Raw genomic sequence first — 25,835 nt, 5'->3', positions numbered from 1 at the left:
AAGACATTGTCCTTCTAATAAAGACCCACAAACTCCACAGGATCCCCAAGGACCTGAGTCATCTGGCCCCGCCTCTTGCTGCAGCCTTATCTGCTGCCACCATATTCTGGCCCAGCTTGCCAGCCTGCCTGGCTTCTCAGTGTCATCTGGGTATGTCTTGCTCCCACCTGCTGTTTACCTTGTACTCTTCATGGCTTCGGGGGGCACAGCCTCGCAGAGCCCCCCTTCCTGCTGGCCAGCTTGTGTTCACCTATCAGAGGTTAACTCAGAGACCTCAGGTGTCTGCCGCCCACCCTGCAGTCTCATTCAGAGTCCTCTGTTATATTCCTGCAGGACTGGTGAGCGACCTTCCTTGCAGTTATTGGTTTGTAATTACGTTTGCATGATTTCATATCCACCTCTTCTAGTTGATCTTAAGGCTCCTTGAGAAACGAGGTCCTACCTCTTTTCCTTAACATGTGTGTTTTCAATAACCGGTGCAATGTATGAGACTCCTGGCTACAAACAGACACAATGTGTGCTGAGGGACGGTTTGATTTGCCAGAGGCACACCCCACCATCACTTCAAACTCAACCACACTAAAGTTATTTTGCACAGATGCAGACACTGCCCCAGACTTGTCTACTTTCTGGACGACGTTGGAGACTTTAATGTACTTTATCCTGATTCAGTCTCCCATTGGATGAAGTAACATACTCTGTCAAATCATTTTGCTCCTGTCTCAGCCTCCCCCATCTGACAGGTACAGCACTGAGAGGCTAAGCTTGAATTACTCCTTCTGATGAGCATCTCTATAGCTTTGTCGTCTCCAAGATTGGCTTTGCAACAATCCTACAACACTTGTGTATTCCTTACAGGACCCTCATTGAACCAGGCCAGATATTTATTTAAATATTTAGAATTATTTTTGGCTGGGCTGTAAACCTATAGTTATACACACCTATGCAGGCATCTTCCCGTGTCAGGTGGTGTCTCATTTCTTTATCTAGCGGTAATTAGTGCAAGAGAAAAAAATGAAGTTTGGAAAAAAACACTTAAAAAGTGATTATGCCATATAAAGAGGGAAAGGTTTTTAAGAAACGATTATGGTATGAGAGGACCATGGATAGCTCAGTATACAATGAAGGGGCTCAGAGGGTGGAAGGCAGGCGAGGGATGAGAGATCACCGAATGAGAACAATGTACACGATAACAGCGACGCCTGCGCTAATGCCTAGACTTTATGCAGTGTATCCATGTAACAAAACTGCAGTGGTACCTCAGAAATCTGCACAAAATCTACATAATAATGATGGAGGCCGGGCGCGGTGGCTCACACCTGTAATTCCAGCACTCTGGGAGGCCGAGGCGGGCAATCACCTGAGGTCACGAGTTCAAGACTAGCCTGACCAAAATGGTGAACTCCCCGTCTCTACTAAAAAATACAAAAATTAGCCGGACATGGTGGCGGGTGCCTGTAATCCCGGGTACTCGGGAGGCTGAGGCTGGAGAATCGCTTGAACCCGGGAGGCAGAGGCTGTAGTGAGCCGAGATCTTGCCATTGCACTCCAGCCTGGGCGACAGAGCGAGACTCCCTCTCAAAAAACAACAACAAAAACAAAAACAAACCAAAAAAAGATGGAAGGAAGGAGGGAATGTAGCAATTCTCCAAATCTACTGACAGTGAAAATAGGAGATGACGAGGGATTCCAGTTAGAAATGCCCAGTTTCCTGGGTGTGTGTGTGGCGGGGGTGGGTGGAACCATAACGTTAATTTTACCCCCGACGTTGGGAGCGCCTGAGTGGTGGCTTTTCACCGGGTGTGGCTCGTCTGAGCTCTTGAACTGAGGCCAGCGGACACCACCCACCGGCGCCTGCTTTCCCGCGGCGTGGGCTCCTCCCCCGTGCAGACCGCGAGGGGAGACGGTGCGGGCGGCCGGGAGCGCAGCCACCCGGGGAGGCGGGCCATGGCCTCGGGGCCGCCCGGGGAGCGGCTGCGCGAGGAGGCGCGGTGCCCCGTGTGCCTGGATTTCCTGCAGGAGCCGGTCAGCGTGGACTGCGGCCACAGCTTCTGCCTCAGGTGCATCTCCGAGTTCTGCGAGAAGTCGGACGTCGCGCAGGGCGGTGTCTACGCCTGTCCGCAGTGCCGGGGCCCCTTCCGGCCCGCGGGCTTCCGCCCCAACCGGCAGCTGGCGGGCCTGGTGGACAGCGTGCGGCGGCTGGGGCTGGGCGCGGGGCCCGGGGCGCGGCGGTGCGCGCGGCACGGCGAGGAGCTGAGCCGCTTCTGCGAGGAGGACCAGGCGGCGCTGTGCTGGGTGTGCGACGCCGGCCCGGACCACAGGACGCACCGCACGGCGCCGCTGCAGGAGGCCGCCGGCCGCTACCAGGTGAGGCGCCCCCCGGCGGGGGCTGCGGGCGCTGCGGGACCGGGAAGCGGGCGACCGTCCGGAGCGGAGCCGCCAAGGCCACCCGTCTCCTGAGCGGCTCCCACGGCCGCTCCCCGCGCCGTCCCCGCCGCCCACGCGGCTCACTCAGTGTGGGTCTCCTTGCCTTGGCTGGGGTAACCCCCTTTGCGACACACAACCATTATTTTACACCGTCCGCTCCTCCCTCAAGCACTCTCCTGTCCTCGAACTCGCGCTGGGCTGGATTTTCCTGGTGCGGATAGTCTGGTCCCTCAGCTGGGCTCTGGTCGGGAGGGCTGTGGTCCAGTTCATTCTTGGTAACTACTGTACATCTATATCGTAAACTTGCCGTAGTAGTTCTCATTTGTGCAATGCTTTGCTTTTGCACAGTGTTTACGTTAAATGAGTGTTGTCACCAAAGCAACCCACAGGTTTGGGCGTTGTTAGGAAGAGTGTCCAGCTGGGCACGGGTTCCGATCCCTCCAAAGCTCAGGCGCCCGTGCCTCCTGAAGTAGGAGAGGGTGGCCCGCGGGTGGCTCTCCATCAGCAGGGATTTGGGGACTTAGGATTTGAACATCCTCAATGAAGGGGTGCTTCATTTGGAGTGTAGCCCGGGAAGCTTAAAAGAGAAAGAAGAAAAACAAAATGGAAGTATTTGGCCCCCAAAGTGGCATCTGTGAAATTTCGTGTAGAATTCTTCCTACTGGTGCCCTTCAAAAGTTCTTGGGTGTTTTCTGAACACACTTTAATCCCAGCATGTAGAACAACTGCCAGCACAGAGGAGGTCTAAGTCGTCTTTAATCTACTGACATATTTAACCAAAGGACTATCAGTCGTGCTGTAGTGCATTGCAAATACTAGCTTTCTTAAAATTTTTATTTATTTATTTTTTTTAAATTAAGGTTTAGGATATTTTCCCCTTCCCTCTGGACCTACCAATATCTCTCTTGGTATGTCTTCTTGATTTTCATTGTCATTGGCGAGATGTAGGTACTAGGTAATTTCTAGTTAAACTTTTCTGCTATGTTCTTGCCTTTTTTTTAAAAAAAAAAAAGTCCAGAAAATACCATACAGAGGATTGGTAGTGTAATATTTCTTTTTTTCTTTTTTCCTTTTCTTTCTTTTTTTTTTGAGACGGGGTCTAGCTCTGTAGCTCAGGCTGGAGTGCAGTGGTGCAATCTCCGCTCATTGCAACCTCTGCCTCCCGGGTCCTGGTTCAAACAGTTCTCCTGCCTCAACCTCCTGATTACAGACAGGTACACGGCACCACGCCCGGCTAATTTTTGTATTTTTAGTAGAGATGGGGTTTCACCGTGTTGGCTAGCCTGGTTTTGAACTACTGACCTTGTGATCTACCCTCCTTGACCTCCCAAAGTGCTGGTGTTACAGGCAGCCCAGCCTCTAGGGTAATATTTCTAAAGGTATTCTCTGTATTTCCAGTAGTTCTTCAGTTAAATACCAAATAAATATTATCTAAACTCCTGAGCCTGTCAGTGATAGCTTTCTAGGGCCCTAAGTTGTGTTTCCATAGCTCTTGTCTTAACTAGCCAGGAAACCCAGCAAATTTAGCCGAATCACTGTTTTCCTAACTGTGCCACATCTCCTTGCTTTTGCTGATAGTTTCTTTGGCCTGAGGGAGCTCTTCTCTATCTACAAGTGTCAAAGTGCTTTCTCTATCTACAAGTGTCAAAGTGTTCATTCTTTGTAAACACCAAAACAAATGCCACTTTCCCCACTGGGTCAAATGGTATCATGAATTCTACTGTTATTTTATGTATAACAATTATAATATTCTCCTTTTAAAAACAATTGATGTGTATGTAGGATTTATTAAGTAACTTTGAGAATAGAATTTTTTAATTAAAATCCTGTTTATGTATGTATCTTTGTGGGTATTTTCTGTAAATAAAATACACATATTTACTTTTAGTGAGGGCCCTATCATTGAAGGAAGATTTAGTTCTCATATTTTTACTCATTGTAAGTTTACAACATATTGTATTTTTTCATATAAAATATGATAACCTCCCAAGTTCCTTCTGACCTAATAATACTACTAATACTACATTAATAAACCCATGCTTTATCATAAAGTAATCAATAACTTCAAGAAGTTGAAATATAGAGAGATATAATAGCATCACTCTTCATCCAAATACCAATAGATGACATTTCGTCTAATATTCTCATTTACATCAGCCCAGTTTTAATATATTTATTACCAGCACATTTTTTTCAAAATTAATGCTGTTTTGTAAAATATATTTATTTATTGGACATTATCATTGTATTTCTTGTCGTTAAACATTCTGTAACATCCTATTTTAATTCTATCCAGTTAATATAATTTTTTTCTCCCCTATCTTTAATGTTTTAGTTAGGTTATACTATTGTATATAACAATGCAGTGAGCATACTTTTAAATAACTATTTGATTGTATCTGGTATTGAAATACATTTAAGGAGCTAGGCATGATGGCTCACGCCTGTAATCCCAGAACTTTGGAAGGCCAAGATGGGAGACTCTCTGGAGGCCAGCAGTTTGACACCAGCCTGGGCAATATAGTAAGACCCCATCTCTACAGAAAACAAAATTAGCTGAGTGTGCCTTGAGTACTAGCTGCTTGGGAGCTGAGGTAGGAGGACCATTTGAGCCCAGGAGTTTGAGGCTGCAGTGAGCCATGATCGCATCACTGAACAACAACCTGAGTGACACAGCGAGACCCTGACACTAAAACTTAAATACATTTATGTTTAGTTTTTAATGATATTGAACATTTTTTATGTGCTTTCAAGAGATGGTTTAAATTGATCTTTGTATTTCCTCACACATCTGCGTGATGTTAGGTACTGAGTGAGAGCATCTGTAACAGCTTTGAAATATCTTCCCAAACAGGTAAAGCTCCAGATGGCTCTGGAACTTGTGAGGAAAGAGCTGGAGGATGCCTTGACTCAGGAGGCCAGTGTGGGGAAAAAGACTGTCATTTGGAAGGTAAGACCGTGTTGGGGCTTTAGGAGGCTTGCCTGTTTGAAGGATCCAGATTCGGGTCAGTAATTCTTCCAACATCTTCCATTCTCCAGCACTTTTTTTCCATCTCCATATATGCCCAAGAACACCTCAGAGCCATCCTGGGTCATCCCTGTACCCTCAAATGATATGGTTCATTTTTGTTCTTTTTGTCTCTGTTGCTGTCACCCAATCCAAATTACAATTAAATAGCTTTGCTAGCTTGATCTTACTGTAAAACCCACTGCTGTATCCCTGTCGCCTAGAATAGCATCTTATACTGTCACTACTAGTTTGAAAATATTTGTTAGGTGAATGAAATAATGAATATTTCACAACTTTGTAACAGAAGAAGTACAGCCCAAAGTGATCATCTTATATACAGGGAAATAATCCGAACGTTCAGCCTTTTTTGATCATCTGTACATACACATATTCCATTTTTTAATACCTCACTAGCTCTTTTTATTCTATGTTTCATTCATGCACATGCATGTGAACATGTGTATACGCACACACACACAGTGATTCGTACACACACACAGTGATTCACACACACACACACAGTGATTTGTACACACACACAGTGATTCACTCACACACACACACACAGTGATTCTCAACCTGAGGCGATACCCACACCCCCCTAGATACATTTTGCAATTTCTGGAGATGATATTTTTGGTTGTCACAACTGAGGAAGGGTGGGTACAGTGCACCTGTCATCTAGTAGAGACAGGAGTGCAGCTTCACACCCTGTAGTCCACAGGACAGTACCCATATCCTATGAGAAAAAATGATCTGTTCAAGATGTCAATAGTGTCAAGATTGAGAAACTATATATAGAAACTGTGTGTATAGTTCTATATATTCATGTAATATATTATGTAATATGATATATAGTAGGTTATACTCTACAGAATATTCCTATTCTTTCTCCTTTTCCAAATAACCCTTCTTTTCTGATGACTCTATATATTTATAATTATTTCCTTCTTGTTTTCTTTGAAAATTTAGTCTTATACTCTATCTTTACACAGATATTACATAAAGACTTTTTAAACTACATTTTTCTATATTTACTACATTACTAGATTACTATATATATACACATAGGGATAGGAAAAGATAACACTTATCCCAGAAGAAACATGTACATTAAGGCCAGGCATGGTGGCTCACAACTGTAATCCCAGTACACTGCGAGGCCGAGGCAGGAGGATCATCTGAGGTCGGGAGTTCAAGACCAGCCTGACCAACATGGAGAAACCCCATCTCTACTAAAAATACAAAAAAAAAAAAAAAAAAAAAAAAGAGCCGGGCGTGGTGGCGCATGCCTATAATCCCAGCTACTCAGGAGGCTGAGGCAGGAGAATTGCTTGAACCCAGGAGGCAGAGGTTGCAGTGAGCTGAGATCGCGCACATTGCACTCCAGCCTGGGCAACAAGAGTGAAACTCTGTCTCAAAAAAAAGAAGGAAAAAAGAAAAGAAAAATGTACATTATAGGTAAATAATTTAGATAGTGATAGGAAAGGATAAAAGTTATCAATATTAAATAATATTGATGTTAATAACTTTAGTTCCTAACGTTACTCAGATGTGTGAAGAAATATTTAAACTTATTAACGTTGATACTGACAAACTTGTTCATCAATATTATTAATGAATATTTTTAAACTAGTAGTGACAGTATAAGATGCAACTCTAGATGATAGGGATATAGCCGTGGGTTTTGCAGGAAGAGCAAGCTAGTAAAGCATAGTTTGGATTGGGTAGTGGCAATCGAGATAAAAAGAGCAAGAACAAAGCTTTACAAGATTAAATAATGTTAGTTATTTGCCTATAATATACATAGTGATAGGATGTACATTATTTAATATTGTAATATTGATGGATAATTTTTGTTCTTTTCAGGCTGAAATACAAGTCTATTGTTTTCAATCCTGGCCTGACCGTAGATCTATAAAATCAGAATGCCCATATTGGAGAGCTGAGTTCCTGCATGTTTTAAACCCTCTACTGATTATTCTTAAGTAGGGATGATACTGAGATCCCTGTTCTAAGCCAAGTAAACTTGCATGATCTTTACCATCAAGAATGTATCCATGTGAGCCAAATGCAGCAAGCACATTTTTGGTCACAAGGTATTCTAAATACTACAAAACAACCCTTCCTGTTTCTCTATCTGCAGATATAGTTGTGCTCAAGAGGGTGGTGTGAAAGGAAGATGAATTGCAGGCAAATCGCTTCCCACCACACCCCCCTTCATGCCCCAGGTATGACTCAACTCTTTTCTAGTGGCTGGGTTATTTGCCCCACCCCATGACAGCACAGCCTCTGATATGAAGAGAGCTTCTCATATTTACATGAGTTACACCTTTCAGGAATCAGTGTATGGAATTCAGACTTGCCTGATTTCAGAAAGAAGATGAAGTTTTCTGAATCTGGTGATTTAGAAAATGGTAGAAGGAGGTAGAGTTGGAAAATGGAAGGAAGGAGTTAAGTCTTAGGGGATATTTAGTTTAAAAAGGTGATAGCTTATGCCTTTTAGTCAAAACAAGAAGTTACCACGTTTAAAAACAGGCAGATAGGCTGGGCACAGTGGCTCACGCCTGTAATCCCAGCACTTTGGGAGGCCAAGGTGGGCCAATCATGAGGTCAGGAGTTTGAGACCAGCCTGACCAACATGGTGAAACCCTGTCTCTACTGAAAATACAAAAATTAGCTGGGCATGGTGGTGTGTGCCTGTAATCCCAGTTACTTGGGAGGCTGAGACAGGAGAATCACTTGAACCCAGGAGGAGGAGATTGTAGTGAGCTAAGATTGTGCCACTGCACTCCAGCCTGGGTGACAGAGCAAGACTCTGTCTCAAAAAAAAGATTAAAAAAAACCAGGCAAATGACTTCACCTACAAAGCAGTGTAACAGTGTAACAAAACTCCATTTGTACCTCATGAATATCTACAAAAAAGAAAACAAATCGATAAAACAGGACAGAGAATGGGAGGTACAGGTACTTTGAGGGAGTGATTTGCCTCTCCTACTCAGCTTAAAGTTAGTTTCCAATATACTTATCTCGAGAGAAGAAAATCTAGAAACTAAGCCTGGGATGAAGTATGTTCCTTCGGTCTATTCAGAAACTGGAGACGCAAGATTCGGGTAGAAATCGGGGTTAATTCCCTGACGTGAACTCTGAACTCAGTGGCCTGAGCATTACTTAGTTGTTTCTTGGCTTTGTAGAGAACGTTAGACCTATGGTTGTTGGTTGTGTTCACTATTACCGTATTGTGAAACAGCGTGCATATTTTCTCATCTCTCAGCCTGTTCTTATTCAAACAATTCTAGGTCTCTAACATTTCTTCATAATTCGGTTGTTTCTAGTGGTTCTAGTGACTAATCGACTAGTAAATAGTAACCTGTTGTGTGACTGCTCTATGCCGATCACTGTTCTTGTAGTTTAATAGATATTCAGCCGTAATCCACATACTCTTCTTTTTCCCCACATTTTTTAAGAGATGGAGTCTTGCTGAAGTGCAGTGGTGCAATCACAGCTTACTGCAGCCTCGAGCTCTTAGACTCAAGTAATCCTCCCACCTCAGCCTTGTGGGTAGCTGGGACTACAGGGCTTACCACCATGCCCGGTCAGTTCATTTAATGTTTTTAGAGATGGGGTCACGTTTTGCTTTGTTACCCGGGCTGGTCTTGAACTCCTGACCTCAAGCAATCCTCTTGCCTCAACCTCCCCAGAACCTCACATTTTGTATATGGTACTGAAACTTCAATATAAAAGTGCCTTGCCCCCAAGCCTGTGGCAAAATGGGAACTCCAGTCCAACAGTGTTTTTTAAACTTAATTTGAAAACTCTCCTGGGCTACTTCTTATACGAATGGACTGCAGTCTGTGCATGTTGTTAGAATGCAGCCAGTCAGTCCACAGAGTTACGGATCCCAGGGAAGTCTGGACATTGCCTTCTCCAGCACTGTCCTGTACTTGGCTGCAGGAGGCCGAGCGCTGATGATGTGATCCACTGTGTCACCTCAGGAGAAAGTGGAAATGCAGAGGCAGCGCTTCAGGTTGGAGTTTGAGAAGCATCGTGGCTTTCTGGCCCAGGAGGAGCAACTGCAGCTAAGGCGGCTGGAGGCGGAGGAGCGAGCGACGCTGCAGAGACTGCGGGAGAGCAAGAGCCGGCTGGTCCAGCAGAGCAAGGCCCTGAAGGAGCTGGCAGATGAGCTGCAGGAGAGGTGCCAGCGCCAGGCCCTGGGTCTGCTGGAGGTGAGACCGGGTGCCAGAAAAGCAGGCAGGTGTGAGACTGAGGTGACAGGGACTAGTACAGTGGCTTTCAGAGACAAACACTTTGGCGTTTATGTTCTTTAGGAAAAGGGCACCCTCGAATTTACTCAGAAGGCAGCTTAAACACCCTAGAATTTACTCAGACGCCATTCCTGGTATCAGAATCATGAGATTCTAGAGAATCATATAGTTTGAGTCTGGCATGGTGGCACTTGCCTGTAGTCCCAGTTATTAGGGAGGCTGAGATAGGAGGATTGCTTGGGCCAAGGAAATTGAGACCAGCCTGGGCAACATAGCAAGACCCTGTCTCAAAAAACAAACAGACAAACAGCATATAGTTCGTTTTAAGGACTAAAGAATTTTTAAAATTAAAATTAATGATTTCTGAAAATTTAAACAGCTAGGAAAAGGACAGGCTACACTCTGCTGGCTGAGAAGTAATTCCTAAAACCTCAGAGTCAGTTTGCGGTTTGTCCATGATGGCATTGCTGTTTTTCAGGGATGGCTAACCCAGAAAGTCTGCATAACACATTTTAGTGTCACTGGCCAGAAGGATAAATAATGATTTAAATTGTCCAGTTGAAATCGTTATATTGGATTGTAACGCAAACATTGATTTCCTGGCCCACATTGCGTGCCCGTTCCAGGCATGGTGAGGAGGGATTACGTGGACTCCCGTGCAGCTTCCTCCCAGTCTATTTGGGATTAGAGAACAGAAAGATGAATAACATTGAAAGGGAATCTTTGTTTTTAATCCTCTGTGAAGACATCATATCCCAAGTGAACAGGGAAAGCCAGAGCTGTTGATGGATCCATGTTTTCTGGATAGAACCAATGGCAACAGAAATTTATCTGGGCCAACTTCTATCTCCTCCCCAATGACTCACTCAGGGGATTCTAAACTAAGTGATTCATGTTCTCATTTAACAGCTGACCCACAGATTCTACCTTTTCTGACTCAGTTCTAGACACTGAAATTGCCATGAATATTAATAATCATATTAACTCTCTGTATAATATTTGCAAGTACAGTTACTAAACAGTACTGATTACGAGGCAGAGGACCATGAAATGAATTTGTAAAACCGTTTGTCTCATTTTATCTTATATATGTTAAGTTTATATTTTATTATTATTGCTGTGCTCATTTCCTTGTTAGCAAACTAAGAGTAAGAAGGAATTTTCCAAATAGCAGACAGCAAAACACAAGAACTTTGACAGTTTCTTTTCTTTTCTTTTCTTTTTTTTTGAGACGGAGTCTCACTCTGTTGCCCAGGCTGGAATGCAGTATGCAGTGGTGTGATCTTGGCTCACTGCAACCTCTGCCTCTTTGGCTCAAGCGATTCTCCTGCCTCAGCCTCCTGAGTAGCTGGGATTAAAGGCGAGTGCCACAGCACCTGGCTAATTTTTTTTTTTTTGCATTTTTAGTAGAGATGGGGTTTCGCCATGTTAGCCAGGCTGGTCTTGAACTCCTAACCTTAGGTGATCCGCCCACCTCGGCCTCCCAAAGTGCTGGGATTACAGGCGTGAGCCCCTGTGCCCGGCTTGACAATTTCAACAACAGTATTGCTCTGCCCACCTTGGCCTCCCAAAGTGCTGGGATTGTAGGCATGAGCCACCCCGCCCAGCATGGGAGGGTATATTCTTAAATAAGGTATCTTATCTATCTACTGTTTCATAAGGGCGGGATCTCACTCTGTCACTCAGGCTGGAGTGCAGTGGCTCAATCATAGCTCACTGCAGCCTCAGTCTCCTGGGATCAGGCAATCCTTATGCCTCAGCCTCCCAAGTAGCGGGGACTAAAGGTGTGCACCACCATGCCCAGCTAATTTTTAAAAAATTTTTAGTAGAGATGAGACTTCATTGTGTTGCCCAGGCTGTATATTTTTATACTTTCCTTTCTTCCCTGGTACTAATAAGCTACATTTTACCCCCGAAGGCCAAGACCGAGGCCTGACATTCCCATACAGGGTAAAGCAAATTATTTCCCTCTTTTATGCCATCAAAACTTATCTGACTGGCGACTGTTTTGAAGGGGAGAGGGGAAATGTATCCCAAATACAATTATTAATATAATAAATGTATCACAGATATATTTATTTAATAATCTACTTTGAGAAAGTAATGTTAGTAGTTATTAAAGGCTTCCTTTATTAATCTACTTAGATAACCTACTCATAGGAATAGCTCTGGTACGTTGGTTCAGAGAATTAGGAATTTATAATTCCTATGAAGACATTTAGGGAAACATTTTGTGTCTTTATTTAAGGAACCCATCCCTGCCCCTCAGATAAATTCTGTGAGTACTTAGGATCTATTTTATCCTGCTCCGTCCGAATTACCTGCAGAATGTTACTCTGTTACAATATCCAAGTGGCAGAATTATTAATTCAGAAGATAATTAAATTGATAGATGTTGCAGGAATTAACCTAAAATTTGTATAGCTTTAAAGAAAAGCGATTTGGCTGGGTGCAGTGACTCACGCCTGTAATCCCAGCACTTTGGGAGGCCAAGGTGGGCAGATCACCTCTGGTCAGGAGTTCGAGACCAACCTGGCCAACATGGTGAAACCCCGTCCCTACTAAAAATACAAAAAAAAAAAAAAAAAAAAAAAAATTAGCCAGGCATGGTGGCGGGAGCCTGTAATCCCAGCTACTTGGGAGGCTGAGGCAGGGAGGTGGAGGTTGCAGTGAGCTGAGATCGCGCCATTGCACTCCAGCAGCCTGGGTAACAAGAGCAAAACTCCATCTCAAAAAAAAAAAAAAAAAAAAGAGATTTATTGTCCCCTATAATTTTGTCTTAATAATGTTTTCCAGTAATTTCTAAGGAAATTTTCTTGGTGTCCTCAGTCTGACTGGGAAAAGCAGTTCAGAGTCCAGCTTACACTGTATTTTTCTTTCCTTTTCAGGGTGTGAGAGGAGTCCTGAGCAGGTATACGTGCTTTCTAGTTGGTGAAGGGATTGGGAGAGGCAGAGGAGCTGGTGGAGAGCCCTGCTGACCTCTGTGGTTTCTGTGCTCTTCCCAGAAGTAAGGCCATCACAAGGCTGGAAGCGGAGAGCATCCCCATGGAACTGAAGACAGCGTGCCGCATCCCTGGGAGGAGGGAACTGTTGAGGAAGTTCCAAGGTAGTTTGCATCTTAGAGACTGGGAAGTAGGCTGCCTGGGGTTTGCCTCGTATTGCAGTTTATCACTGTGCCAGTCAGTTGCAGTGAGCAACAGCACCTGAAGTCTTAGCGGCCCAGATCAGCAGAAGCTTGTTTTGAGGGTGTGCTGTTGGCAGAACCTGAAGTCTTAGCAGCCCGGATCAGCAGAAGCTTGTTTTGAGGGTGTTGCCGTTGCTTTGTTCCTGGGTGTGGGGACTTCTGTGCCACATTGTCTCACTCCGAGACCCGTGCTGACAGAGCTCCACCTTCCTCGCGGTGCTGGGAGCCGTAGAAACGGGCCAGGTGATTGAAGAGATGGGGGAAGAAGTTGTCTTACAGAGTCAATACAACACCTCACTTCTGGTCACCAAAATGTGTGGGGATTTCTCCCCGCAAACAGCCAATCTGTTCTCCAGCACATACTCCAGCCAGATGTCCTTCCATGCAATTTGATTTTGACACTATCTACCTGGAGATAGCACCAGGTCCCCCGGGTTGAGGGCCTAGTCCCACAAGACTGACCCCACTTCACGTGCCAGCCACAAGCACAGGTTGTGGCCTGTGATTCTGACCAACTGACTGTAAATTGGGGTTCCCACAACCCCTTCTTGAGTTCACTTGATTTCCTGAAAGAGCTCACAGAACTCAGGGACACATATTTACTCATTTATTATAATGGGCATTACAGAGGCTAGAGATAAACAGATGGAAGAGATTCCCAGGGTGAGGTTTGTGAGAAAGGGTACGGAGCTTCCACACCTTCTCTAGGCATGCTACCTTGGGAACCTCCACGTGTTCAGTGATCTGGAAGTCCTCAGGACTCAGTTCTTTCTTTTCTTTTTTTTTTTTTGTGATGAAGCCTTACCCTGTCCCCAGGCTGGAGTGCAGTGGCATCATCTTGGCTCACTGCAACCTCCACCTGCCATGTTCAAGCGATTCTCCTATCTCAGCCTCCTGAGTAGCTGGGATTACAGGCATCTGCCACCACACCCGGCTAATTTTTATATTTTTAGTAGAAACGGGGCCTTATCATGTTGGCCAGGCTGGTCTCAAACTCGACCTCAAATGATCTGCCTGCCTTGGCCTCCCAGAGGGCTGGGATTACAGGCGTGGGCCACCGTGCCCCGCCAATGAACTCAGTTGTTTTAGGTTTTTATGGAAGCACTTTGTAGACGTGATTGATTAAATCATAGGCCATTGGTTTATCAACCCACCCTTCAGCCCGTCTCTCTTCAGAGGTAGGTGGGAGCATGGCACTGAAAGTTTCAAGCCTCTAATCACATGGTTGGTTCCCCTGGCAACCCACACCCATGGGAGGCTTTCTGGGGGATCACCAACCATAAGTCATCTTAGTAGCATGCAAAAGACACTCTTGTCTTTCTGGAAATTCCAAGGATTTTTAGAACTATATGTCAGTAAACAGGATGTAGACAAAATGCATACTTCACAGTATCATAGGCATGGTGACTGTAGACCAAACAGATACTTCCCAGTATCATAGGCATGGTGACTGTAGACCAAACAGATACTTCCCAGTATCATAGGCATGGTGACTGTAGACCAAATAGATACTTCCCAGTATCATAGGTATGGTGAATCCTGCACCGTAGACCAAATACACACTTCACAGTATCATAGGCATGGGGACTCATGCACTGTAGACCAAATACACACTTCACAGTATCACAGGCATGGGGATTCATGCACTGTAGACCAAATACACACTTCACAGTATCATAGGCATGGTGAATCCTGCACCATAAACCAAATACACACTTCACAGTATCATAGGCATGGGGACTCATGCACTGTAGACCAAATACACACTTCACAGTATCATAGGCACGGGGACTCAGGCACTGTAGACCAAATACACACTTCACAGTATCATAGGCATGGGGACTCATGCACTATAGACCAAATACACACTTCACAGTATCACAGGCATGGGGATTCATGCACTGTAGACCAAATACACACTTCACAGTATCACAGGCACGGGGACTCATGCACTGTAGACCAAATACACACTTCACAGTATCATAGGCACGGGGACTCATGCACTGTAGACCAAATACACACTTCACAGTATCATAGGCATGGTGACTCATGCACTGTAGACCAAATACACACTTCACAGTATCATAGGCATGGGGATTCATGCACTGTAGACCAAATACACACTTCACAGTATCATAGGCATGGGGACTCATGCACCGTAGACCAAATACACACTTCACAGTATCATAGGCATGGTAAATCCTGCACCGTAGACCAAATACACACTTCACAGTATCATAGGCATGGTGAATCCTGCACCGTAGACCAAATACACACTTCACAGTATCATAGGCATGGGGACTGTAGACCAAATACACACTTCACAGTATCATAGGCACGGTGACTCATGCACTGTAGACCAAATACACACTTCACAGTATCATAGGCATGGTGACTCATGCACTGTAGACCAAATACACACTTCACAGTATCATAGGCATGGTGACTCATGCACTGTAGACCAAATACACACTTCACAGTATCATAGGCACGGGGACTCATGCACTGTAGACCAAATACACACTTCACAGTATCATAGGCATGGGGACTCATGCACTCCTCTTAAAGGCATCCATGCTGAATTGGGCATGTGGCCTTCCTGAGATTTCATGGCTAAGCCAAACTCTCAAGGAGACAGTGTAGGGGGCAAGGGAAAACTTTCCCCTTTCACTATGAATGTTTGCTGAAAATTAATTGACCAAAGACAAACAGGAACAAAGGCATAGAAAAAGTTTAACATTCAAAGCACAGCAGAATCGCAGGAGAATAATTACCCAGTAACTCAATGGGATGCGGATGCTTATATACCCTTCTTTATTGGAGGAAAGGGAGATGGGGAGGCGTGGATGATTTTAGAGGGATAGTAAATGATTTTTTGGTGGATTCATTGGACTTGGAGTACGTACAGTGGCTTGGGACAAAGTCTGTTGAAAAATCGACAGTGGTTTGTGACTGAAGTCCGTCCAGGTGTGTTGACAGACTTGTCTGTCTTCCTGCAGTATGAACTAAATTAATTAAAACACAGGGACTTTAGGCAGATAAATGAGTGTTAGAATAAAGCTTCTTCCAGTGTGTGCTCATCTCCAAGGGCCTTTAATTTAAAATAATGGGCATACCGGGGTGCCATATTTTAGGGTAGAATTCTCTGGTCTCCTTCGGTGGGAGAGTGTACCATGCCCAGAAAAATGAGGATTGGTGTATTCATGAGCAGTATCAGAATCACAGCCACCCATAGAATCTACATTTGGTTAGAACAGTGGGCTCAAAATTGTAGTTCATCTCTTATTAGCTGTGATATGAGTAACGTTAGTTCCAGTAGATTTACATTTCCTTGTTTATAAAATGCTAAAAATGTTTGGAGGACAAAATGAAACATTTGAAAGCACCCCACCTCCTAAAAGTTATCAATATGAAAGCATTGCAAAGTTATTAATTAACAAGAAGTTTGGTTTAATGTATTGGCTGAGAATTTGATGAGTTGCTTGAATTAGTGAGTCAATAAAGCCAAAAATATTGTCAATTATTTTTATGTAGGAATAAGCAGTGTCACAAAAAATTAGTCTGTTCAATCTGATTATATTATTCTTTAAAACAGTATAGATTCAGTATTGTTTAAAATTTCATTTTAAAATCTAATTTAGCCCAAGTAATGAAAACTGACTATGTCTAAATAGTGGCTTCACTACTTACAGGGAAAGAGTGTAAAGTCCCTTAATGAGAAAATCCATCTCCGCAGCATAGTACCCACATTCTCCTGGGTAGATCAATGTATACTAAATGCCCGACTCGATTAAAATCATCATGGCACCCTTAGACTCAGTAACCTCATATCCATATTTATTTTTATTGAATGAAACAATTCAAAATGTTTTATTAATTCTATCTCATCCATTCTTTTAAACATTGGAATATATCATTAAACAACAACAACAGCAAAATATGCTACAATCCATAGCTTTGTGTTGCAGATACGTACTTAGCCAAAATACACAGGCTGTAAGAGGCTGATACAGAATATTGAATAAAATAAAAAAGAGGGCCGGGCACGGTGGCTCACGCCTGTAATCCCAGCACTTTGGGAGGCCGAGGCGGGCGGATCACAAGGTCAGGAGATCGAGACCACGGTGAAACCCCGTCTCTACTAAAAAAAAGACAAAAAATTAGCGGGCGCGGTGGCAGGCGCCTGTAGTCCCAGCTGCTCAGGAGGCTGAGGCAGGAGAATGGCGTGAACCCAGGAGGCGGAGCTTGCAGTGAGCCGAGATCGCGCCACTGCACTCCAGCCTGGGCGACAGAGCGAGACTCCGTCTCACAAAACAAAACAAAACAAAACAAAAACAAAAAAAAAAAAAAAAAAAAAAAAAAAAAAAAAAATAAAAAAGAGTATGAAAAGGGTAATGAGAAGTTCTGGTTTTGAATAAGGTGACCAGGAAGGACCTCGCCCCGTGGGGATAATGCAGCACATATATGATTTGGAAGAAAACACTCAGACGGCAGAAATGAGTGCTGAGGCCTGACATGGAGGATGGCAGGTGTGTTCCAGGAGCTGTGAGGATGTCAGTGTGAGGAGACTGTGGCAGACTAAATGACAGGAGGGTCAGAGAGACCACGGAAGGGCTGGATAGGCAGGCCACTCTGAGCAGGATACTTTATCCCTGTGTGAAACAGGACGTCATTGAAAGTTGCACCTAGAAAAATAGTTTGATTGGACTAATGTTTTATGAGGATCACTTTGTATGGTTTCTTGTAAGTAAATTACGGAGAGGAGAAGATTACATGGGAAAAGCAGTTAAGGGTCTTTGCAGTAATTTGATGAGAGATGATTATGTGTTGGAACAGATGTTATTACGGAAGGTGCCGCAAGATGGACATATTTTTGTTATACACTGAAGGCAGAGCTGTTAAGATTTGCTATTGGATTACATATGATGTGCTATTAAAAAGAAGAGCTATGAATGATTCCAAGGTTTTGGAGCTTGCAAACTGGCAAAATGTGATTGCTACTTCTATTGATGAGGAAAGCTACAGTTGAAGCAGAAGAAGGGGTTGGGTTTTGGACACATGGATGTTGCGATGAGTGCTAAATATCCACATGTTTCTATCAGGTGGGCAGATGAGTGTACAATAGGGATTTTCAGGGTAAAGTTCAAAGCTAAGCACATGCATTGGGAATCAGTCAGCATATGATTGGAATTTTATCAAAGCAATGAGCCAGTCAACCCCCGGGTAGATAGGGAGTGAGGTGAAAGAGAGAGAAGTCCAATAGGTTTCTCCAGTATTGGTGGTGGAGGAGAAGAGAATAGCAAAGAGGATGAAGGAGTAGTGAGCAGGGAGAGAAGGGAAACATGGATGAGTGCTGTCTGTGGAAAAGGGAGATTTTCCAGCACAAGTGGATTCTCAGTAGTGTTGAGAGATACAGAAAAATCATTGAAGAGGAGCTCTGGGCCAGGTGCGGTGGCCTGCACTTTGGGAGGCCGAGGTGGGCACATCACCTGAGGTCAGGAGTTTGAGACCAGCCTAGTCAGCATGGAGAAACTCCATCTCTACTAAAAATACAAAATTAGCCGGACATACTGGTGCATGCCTATAATCCCAGCTACTCAGGAGGCTGAGGAAGGAGAATTGCTTGAACCCAGGAGGCGGAGACTGCAGTGAGCCGAGATCACACCATTGAACTCCAGCCTGGGTAACAAGAGCAAAAGTTCATCTAAATAAAAAGACAAACTCTAACAAATAGCCATTCATCAACACGCAGGTCCCTGGGAAGATGGACATGAGCAGTTTGGTTGGGGTGTGGTCACATCATGATGAAGAATTGAGTTTAGGAGAGAAGGGGTAGGGAGAGGAATGGGATGTAGACCATATCAAAGCCATTTCACAGATCTATTTTGTTAGAAATGAAGCAGACAAATGTGCTGGAGCAGGCACAGCATGGGAATACGTGACTTCTGTTAAATGCGCAATCCGTGGAGACCTACCTTTCCATCTCTGTTACTTACCTCTAGAGTTTGGGAAGACCACATGAACCCTTTGACTCGGAATCTACTCTTGTGTAATGTAGGGATGACAATGGTGACCCTCAGGGTGGTTACATGAGTTAATAAAAATAATGCAATATGCAGTTATGTGACCACTCAGGTTGGGTATCAGTAAAAGTTCACTAGGCCAGGCACGGTGGCTCACGCCTGTAATCCTAACACTTTGGGGAGGCCGAGGCGGGTGGATCACCTGAGGTCGGGAGTTCAAGACCAGCCTAACCAACATGGAGAAACCCCATCTCTACTAAAAATACAAAATTATCCAGGTGTGGTGGTGCATGCCTGTAATCCCAGCTACTTGGGAGGCTGAGGCAGGAGAATTGCTTGAACCCAGGAGGCGGAGGTTGCAGTGAGCCGAGATCGTGCCAGTGCACTCTAGCCTGGGTAACAAGAGTGAAACTCTATCTCAAAAATTAAATTAAATTAAAAAATTTTAAAAAATTCACAGCCTTTAAAAAAAGGCTGGGCATGGTGGCTCACACCTGTAATCCCAACATTTTGGGAGGTTGAGGCCGATGGATCGCTTGAACCCAGGAGTTCAAGACCAGCCTGGGCAACATAGTAAAACTCCATCTCTACAAAAAGTACAGAAAACTGGCTGGGCATGGTGGTGTACGCCTTCCCAGCTACTCAGAAGGCTGAGATGGGGGGATGGCTTGAGTCTGAGAGGTGGAGGCTGCAGCGAGCTGTGATTGCACCACTGCACTCCAGACTGGGCAACAGAACAAGGCTCTGTCTCAAGTAAAAAAAAAAAAAAGTTCACTAGAAGTGTTTAAAGGCAGGTAAGTATAGTGGTAGTGGCAGTAGTGGTAGTAGTAGTAGCAGTAATAGGAAGAGTAGTGCAGTAGTAGTAATAGTAGTAGCAGTAGAAGCAGTATTCTGATATTAAAAATCAAACTATATTAACATGTTAGTCTGATTTTGCATTGCTATAAAGAAATACGTGAGGCTGGGTAATTTATTAACATAAGGAAATGTGGTTTGTTTTGGCTCACGGTTCTGTAGACTGTGCAGGAAGCATGGTGCTGGCACCTGCTTCTGGTGAGGCCTCAGGAAACCTACAGTCAATGTGGAAAGCAAAGGGGGAGCCAGTGTATCACATGGCAAGAGGGAAGCAGTGAAGTGGGCAAGTGCCGGGTTCTTCTTAAACAACCAGCTCTTGCATGAACTGATAAAGAACTCACTTATCACCAGTGGGATGGCATTAAGACATTCATGGGGGATCAGTACCCACGATCCAGCACTTCCCGCTAGGCCCCACCTTCAACACTGGGAATCACATTTAAACATGAGACTGGGAGGGGATACACACCCAAACCGTATTATTAATTAACTTACTATTTATAAGCAATGCTAATAAGGAAATCCACTGAATATTTTACATCCCCCCTTCACTGAGGTTTCATATCTAGATGTATTTATTTATTATGTATATGGGTCGAATGTCTCATCAATCTCGCTGGGACTTCAGAGTATCAATATTTTTTATTGTTACATAATGAATAACTACAAGCTTAGCTGCCTAAAGCCATACCATTTAGTAGCTCACAGTTCTGAAGATCAGACATCCGGGTGGGATCAGCTGGCTCCTCTGCTTTGGGTTTTCTCAAGGCCCAAATATGGGTGCTGGCCAGGCTAGGCTGCTCTGTAGGTCTAGGGAAGAACCTTCCCTCTAAGCTTATTCAGGTTGTTGGTATAATACAATTCCATGCAAATGCAGTACCGAGATTCCTGTTGTCTTGCTGGCTGTTGGTTGGGGGCCATTCTCAGCTCTGGAGATCACTCGTTTTTCTCCTCATGTGACCTTTCCATCTTCAAAGCCAGCAAAGAGATATCAAATCCACCTCTTACTGACCTTTCCTGCTGCCACCAACCCAATAGCCAGAGAAAACTTTCTGATTTTATAGGACTTGTGGGATTAGATTAGACTCACCTTGATAATCTCTCTCTGGTCATATAGTATAACATACTCATGAGACTAACACCAGGGTGTGAAGGTCATGAGGTTCATCTTAAAATTCCGCCTACCACAGTAATATAACTTTGAAAGTAGTGGGCTTAATATTAATAAAATTCTCCTATAAATTTTTAAGAAAAGAATTCCTAAGAGGTTTGTAAATTTTATGTTAAATGCAGAAGATCCTCCTAAGTGCACCCAAATGCTTTGGATGTAAGCCAGACATGGTGGTGTGCACCTGTAGTCCCAGCTGCTGGGGAGGCAGACACAGGAGGATCTCGAGTCCAGGAGTTTGAGGCTGTAGTGGACCATGGCTATGCCCATGAATAGCTCTGCACTCCAGCCTGGGCAACATAGCAAGACCCTGTCTCTCTCTCTCTTTCTTTCTCTCTCTCTCTCTCTCTCACACACACACACACGCACACACACACACGCTTTACATGTAAATGAAAGGAAACTAAATGATTATTTACTTGGTTTGTCATCATCAATAGTTGTTTTTATTGAGGAAGTTAAAGAGTTCTGGATTATGCAGAGGTAACAGTGGAATACACCAGAAAGTAATAAAGAATAATAAAGTAATAAAGAAGATTTCACCTGTAAGGCGAAATACTGATTTGTTTTCTCTAGGCGTTGTTAGAGAGAGAAGTGAGGAGCTCTGGGACTATTCATTTCAGTGGTTTCCTGAGTTTCTACCTTTCTTTCCTTTCACCTGCTCCACCACGTTCCTTCCCGCAGTGGATGTAAAGCTGGATCCCGCCACGGCGCACCCGAGTCTGCTCTTGACCGCCGACCTGCGCAGTGTGCAGGATGGAGAACTATGGAGGGATGTCCCCAACAACCCTGAGCGATTTGACACGTGGCCCTGCATCCTGGGTTTGCAGAGCTTCTCATCTGGGAGGCATTACTGGGAGGTTCTGGTGGAAGAAAGAGCAGAGTGGGGTTTAGGGGTCTGTCAAGACACGCTGCCGAGAAAGGGGGAAACCACACCGTCTCCTGAGAACGGGGTCTGGGCCCTGTGGCTGCTGAAAGGGAATGAGTACATGGTCCTTGCCTCCTCATCGGTGCCTCTTCTCCTACTGGAAAGTCCTCGCTGCATTGGGATATTCTTGGACTATGAAGCCGGTGAAATCTCATTCTACGACGTCACCAATGGATCTTATATCTACACATTCAACCAACTCTTCTCTGGTCTTCTTCGGCCTTACTTTTTCATCTGCGATGCAACTCCTCTTATCTTGCCACCCATGACAGTAGCAGAGTCGGGAAATTGGGCATCCAGGGATCATTTAGATCCTGCTTCTGATGTAAGAGATGATCATCTCTAAAATTCTGTTCCCAAGATGCAGTCCCAGCCTAGCAAACGTTCCTGGAGTGGGGTGAAGGATATCAATATACTAAGTTTTAACAGATACCCCCATTTAGGTCAGCACTTGATTCCTTGTTGCTGCAAAATATTTCCATGGGACAAAAGAGGGAATACGCAATATTTGCATATGGGAAGATTATAGAGCATCATAATTTTATAAATGCAGCAATCTCAACCTCTATTTCTAGATCACATTTTCTTGATGAGTCTTCCTTCAAATTAATGACCTTGGATTACATAAGGATTTCTATACCTGCATTATAATTTGTTATTCCTTTCAACATCCTTGTATTCCAAGTCTTCCATATAAGAATTAGACATGGCAATTCTTAAACTGATTCAGAATGGTCTGATACTATTCCAGTATCACATCCATACTTCTGTTTCTCCTCCTTTTCCTGATTTTTCTTCTCATTCTCTCCTTCCCCCCTCTATCTCTCGTTCCCTGTCACTCTCTCTCTCTGTCTCTCTCTTGTTCTTTATTTTTTGTTTCTTACCTCTTACTGTTTAACTTGTTGCTTCCTTCTAGATTAATACATTTAGAGCCATTCCTTTATACAGTCACATTTCCTATGACTTTACTCAGTTACTTTTAAAGTCCTTTTTATTCTGGGACTGATTTTTAAGAATTACAAAGCTCATTCCTCTGAATCTAATATCACTGACTGCTAGACTTTTTCCTTTTCTTTGGATACCCTTTAGGAATTTATCAGAATTTTCATTCAACTCGTTCTTTAACGTAGATATTTATTAGTTTTAAGACCTTAAGGCTGGGCGCAGTGACTCATGCCTGTAATCCCAGCACTTTGGGAGGCTGAGGTGGGTGGATCACAAGCTCAGGAGTTCGAGACCAGCCTGGCCAATAGGTAAAACTCTGTCTCTACTTAAAAAAAAAAAAAAAAACAAAAATTAGCTGGGTGTGGTGGCAGGAGCCTGTAATCCCAGCTATTTGGGAGGCTGAGACAGGAGAATTGCTTGAACCCTGGAGGCAGAGGTTGCAGTGAGCCGAGATCGTACCACTGTACTCCAGCCCAGTGCGAGACTCCGTCTCAAAAAAAAAAAAAAAAAAAAAAAAGACCTCAAACAACACTTCTCTCTCTCTCTTTTAGCTGCTTGTTATGGTTCCCATATGTGGAACAATTGTACTGGCCTCGCAGTGGTATGGTAAATATTTAAGGTCATATTTGATATTGCTGGTTTGAATTCAGCTTTTCCATTTAAATACATTATAATAATGATGAAATGATGATAATATTTAACTTATTTTTAAAGTATATTCTATACCTTTCCAACAGAAGTTTTAAAAGTCATTTAAGGCTAACCTTGCTGCCTTCTTTGTATCACTGTCTTCTAATAATTGTTATGGCTGGGCGCGGTGGCTCATGCCTGTAATCCCAGCACTTTGGGAGGCCGAGGCAGGCGGATCACGAGGTCAGGAGATCGAGACCACGGTGAAACCCCGTCTCTACTAAAAAAATACAAAAGATTAGCCGGGCGTGGTGGTGGCGCCTGTAGTCCCAGCTACTCGGGAGGCTGAGGCAGGAGAATGGTGTGAACCCGGGAGGCGGAGTTTGCAGTGAGCTGAGATGGCGCCACTGCACTCCAGTCTGGGCGAAGAGCGAGACTCCGTCTCAAAAATAATAATAGTAATAATAATAATAATAATAATAATAATAAAAATAATAGTTATACAAATGCTAAAATGTTTAAATGGTAACCAAATATTAATTAATGGCAAATTATTTCACATTATCTGACAATAATCTGCAGAAGGTTTAATTTTCCTCCTCAATTTGAAGTTCAAGATGTTTTTCTCTTCCAGGGAGATTTTTTCGACTGACATCTTTAACTTACCTTCCGATCATATTATTAACGTAGCCTTCTTCCTAGATTTTTTAAATTGATCATGAGCGAACACTTCTACTCTCTGTGTTAGATTTGCAAACAGAGGGAATAACGCATCCTCATGTCCCTCCTCTTGGTGTTCCGCGGGCCGGTGTGCCCTAGCCCTCCCTCGTGCAGGGTCTGTGTAGGGAAGGTGGCCTTCAGCTCAGCCACAGCATCCCTTCCCCCAGGGATCAGGAGGGTGGCCTGAGATACCCCTTCCATGGGGCACCACCCATTCACTGAGACGGGGAAATCCTGGGTGGGAGGGAGAACACGTCCATGTGTTTTCTACTCTCTCCATAGAGTGGAACGAGAGGCCCAGGAGTATCCATTTCCCACCGTGTAGCCCAGTACTCTGGTCTCACTGTCTCTGCTGAATGCTGTCTCACTGTGCATTTTATTATGGTTTATGTCAGTCAGTAGACCTATGTGAGTCTTCATCTCTTGCATTCTTAGGTTCACAGTTTTGTGTGTCTCCTGTAATGACCTCTTTCCCTTTCCAACTCCTGAAAGGTTTCCACTATTTCCTCTGGAACTTTGTTTCATTACCAGCAAAATCCTCTACATCCATACCCGTTTCCTGGCTTTCCCTCTCCTTTCCTCTGAATGCGTCTTTTATATTCAGCTGTCCGCTTGATATTAAAATAGACATTTTAAACTCAATTTGCCTAAAACTTAACCACAAATTTCTCCCCAAGTCTCTTCCTAACTGCAACCACAAAAACCACAGGCTGCTCCCTGTCACGGGGTGACAGCTCCATTCTTCTGATTGCTTAGGCCAGGCGTCCAACTGAGTGCTTTCTTGACTTCTGCAGCCCACATCCAGTCCATCAGCAAGCCCTGTTGGTCCTACCTTCAGAATATGTCTGGCGTTCAGTTGTCCTGGCCACCCTGCTGCTGTAACCATGGTCGGAACTCCATCCTGCCACTCTGGATGATGACTTTCGTTTCCTCACAGTGGTCCTGCTTGGGCTCTAGGCCCTTCCACTCCCATTCTCTCTACAGCAGCTGGGCTGATCCTTTTAGCACCCAAGGATATGTTGGCATCACAGTGACCCAGATGGTGATACCATCACAATGATGAGTGAAAGTCAGAATCCTCACAGTGAACCCCCAGGCCCTAGAGGTTCTGAACCCCCATCCCTCCTCTGATTCTCTCTTCCTCCCCCACTTCCCTTTGCATTCTGCTCCAGCTGCCCTGGCCTCATGGCTGGGTTTCCACCAAAGCAGGCGCTTCCCATCATAGGGTCGTTTCCCCCCGCTGTGGCTTCTGCTTGAAATTCCCTTTTCCCTGATGTCCCTTGACTCATTATTCCCTTTCTTCCTTTGAGTCTTCTGAGATCCAGCCTCTCAGTGATGCCGTATAACCCTACTCACCCCAGAGCCCGTCCGGAGCTCACCTTTCCAGTTGCCCTTGCTGGGCTCAGTGGAGGCTCTTTGTTCCCCATAGAGTACGTGTCATCTAGTGTACTATATTGTTCTCTTATTTATTAGGCTTGTTTTATTTATTTATTTATGTTTTGCCTTTTGTGCTAAATGTAAACACCACAAGGGGTCGTATCTTTGTCTCTTGACAATGATATGTTCAGTGTTTCTCAAGCACCTCCAATGCTGGTTTGTTATCAATCTGTATTTTTTGAATAAATAAATGATTGACTATCTGGAGAGCAAAATTGATGGACCTGAAAATGTTGTGTGAGA

At 44.2% G+C, this 25,835-nt stretch overlaps 1 protein-coding gene across 7 annotated transcripts; it reads left to right on the top strand.

Moving 5' to 3' along the window:
• The first annotated feature begins 1,886 nt into the window (after window positions 1–1,886).
• On the top strand, window positions 1,887–23,731 carry TRIM58 (tripartite motif containing 58). Of its 7 annotated transcripts, none has more exons than XM_074014532.1 (6): window positions 1,887–2,060; window positions 5,282–5,377; window positions 9,433–9,663; window positions 12,591–12,613; window positions 12,708–12,808; window positions 21,617–23,731. In XM_074014532.1, the coding sequence occupies exons 2-6, from the start codon at window positions 5,294–5,296 to the stop codon at window positions 22,204–22,206; spliced, it is 1,029 nt and encodes a 342-aa protein (XP_073870633.1). In that variant the 5' UTR covers window positions 1,887–2,060; window positions 5,282–5,293; the 3' UTR covers window positions 22,207–23,731. The 7 variants fall into 7 exon arrangements, with proteins under 7 accessions (XP_073870633.1, XP_045246505.1, XP_005539613.2 ...); XM_045390570.3 differs by having other exon boundaries at window positions 1,887–2,367; window positions 12,711–12,808; XM_005539556.5 differs by having other exon boundaries at window positions 1,887–2,367.
• Window positions 23,732–25,835: the final 2,104 nt, after the last annotated feature.

Source organism: Macaca fascicularis, chromosome 1 (genome assembly GCF_037993035.2).
Source record: "Macaca fascicularis isolate 582-1 chromosome 1, T2T-MFA8v1.1".
NCBI lineage: Eukaryota > Metazoa > Chordata > Mammalia > Primates > Cercopithecidae > Macaca > Macaca fascicularis.
This window is presented reverse-complemented; position numbering and strand designations above follow the sequence as displayed.

Excerpts from the sequence above, each read along its gene's own strand:
- TRIM58 (XM_045390559.3), top strand. The coding sequence starts at position 1,948 with ATGGCCTCGGGGCCGCCCGGGGAGCGGCTGCGCGAGGAGGCGCGGTGC. Across the intron at positions 2,368-5,281 it reads AGGCCGCCGGCCGCTACCAG|GTAAAGCTCCAGATGGCTCT; the intron begins GTGAGGCGCCCC and ends CTTCCCAAACAG. Across the intron at positions 9,664-12,590 it reads AGGCCCTGGGTCTGCTGGAG|GGTGTGAGAGGAGTCCTGAG; the intron begins GTGAGACCGGGT and ends TTTCCTTTTCAG.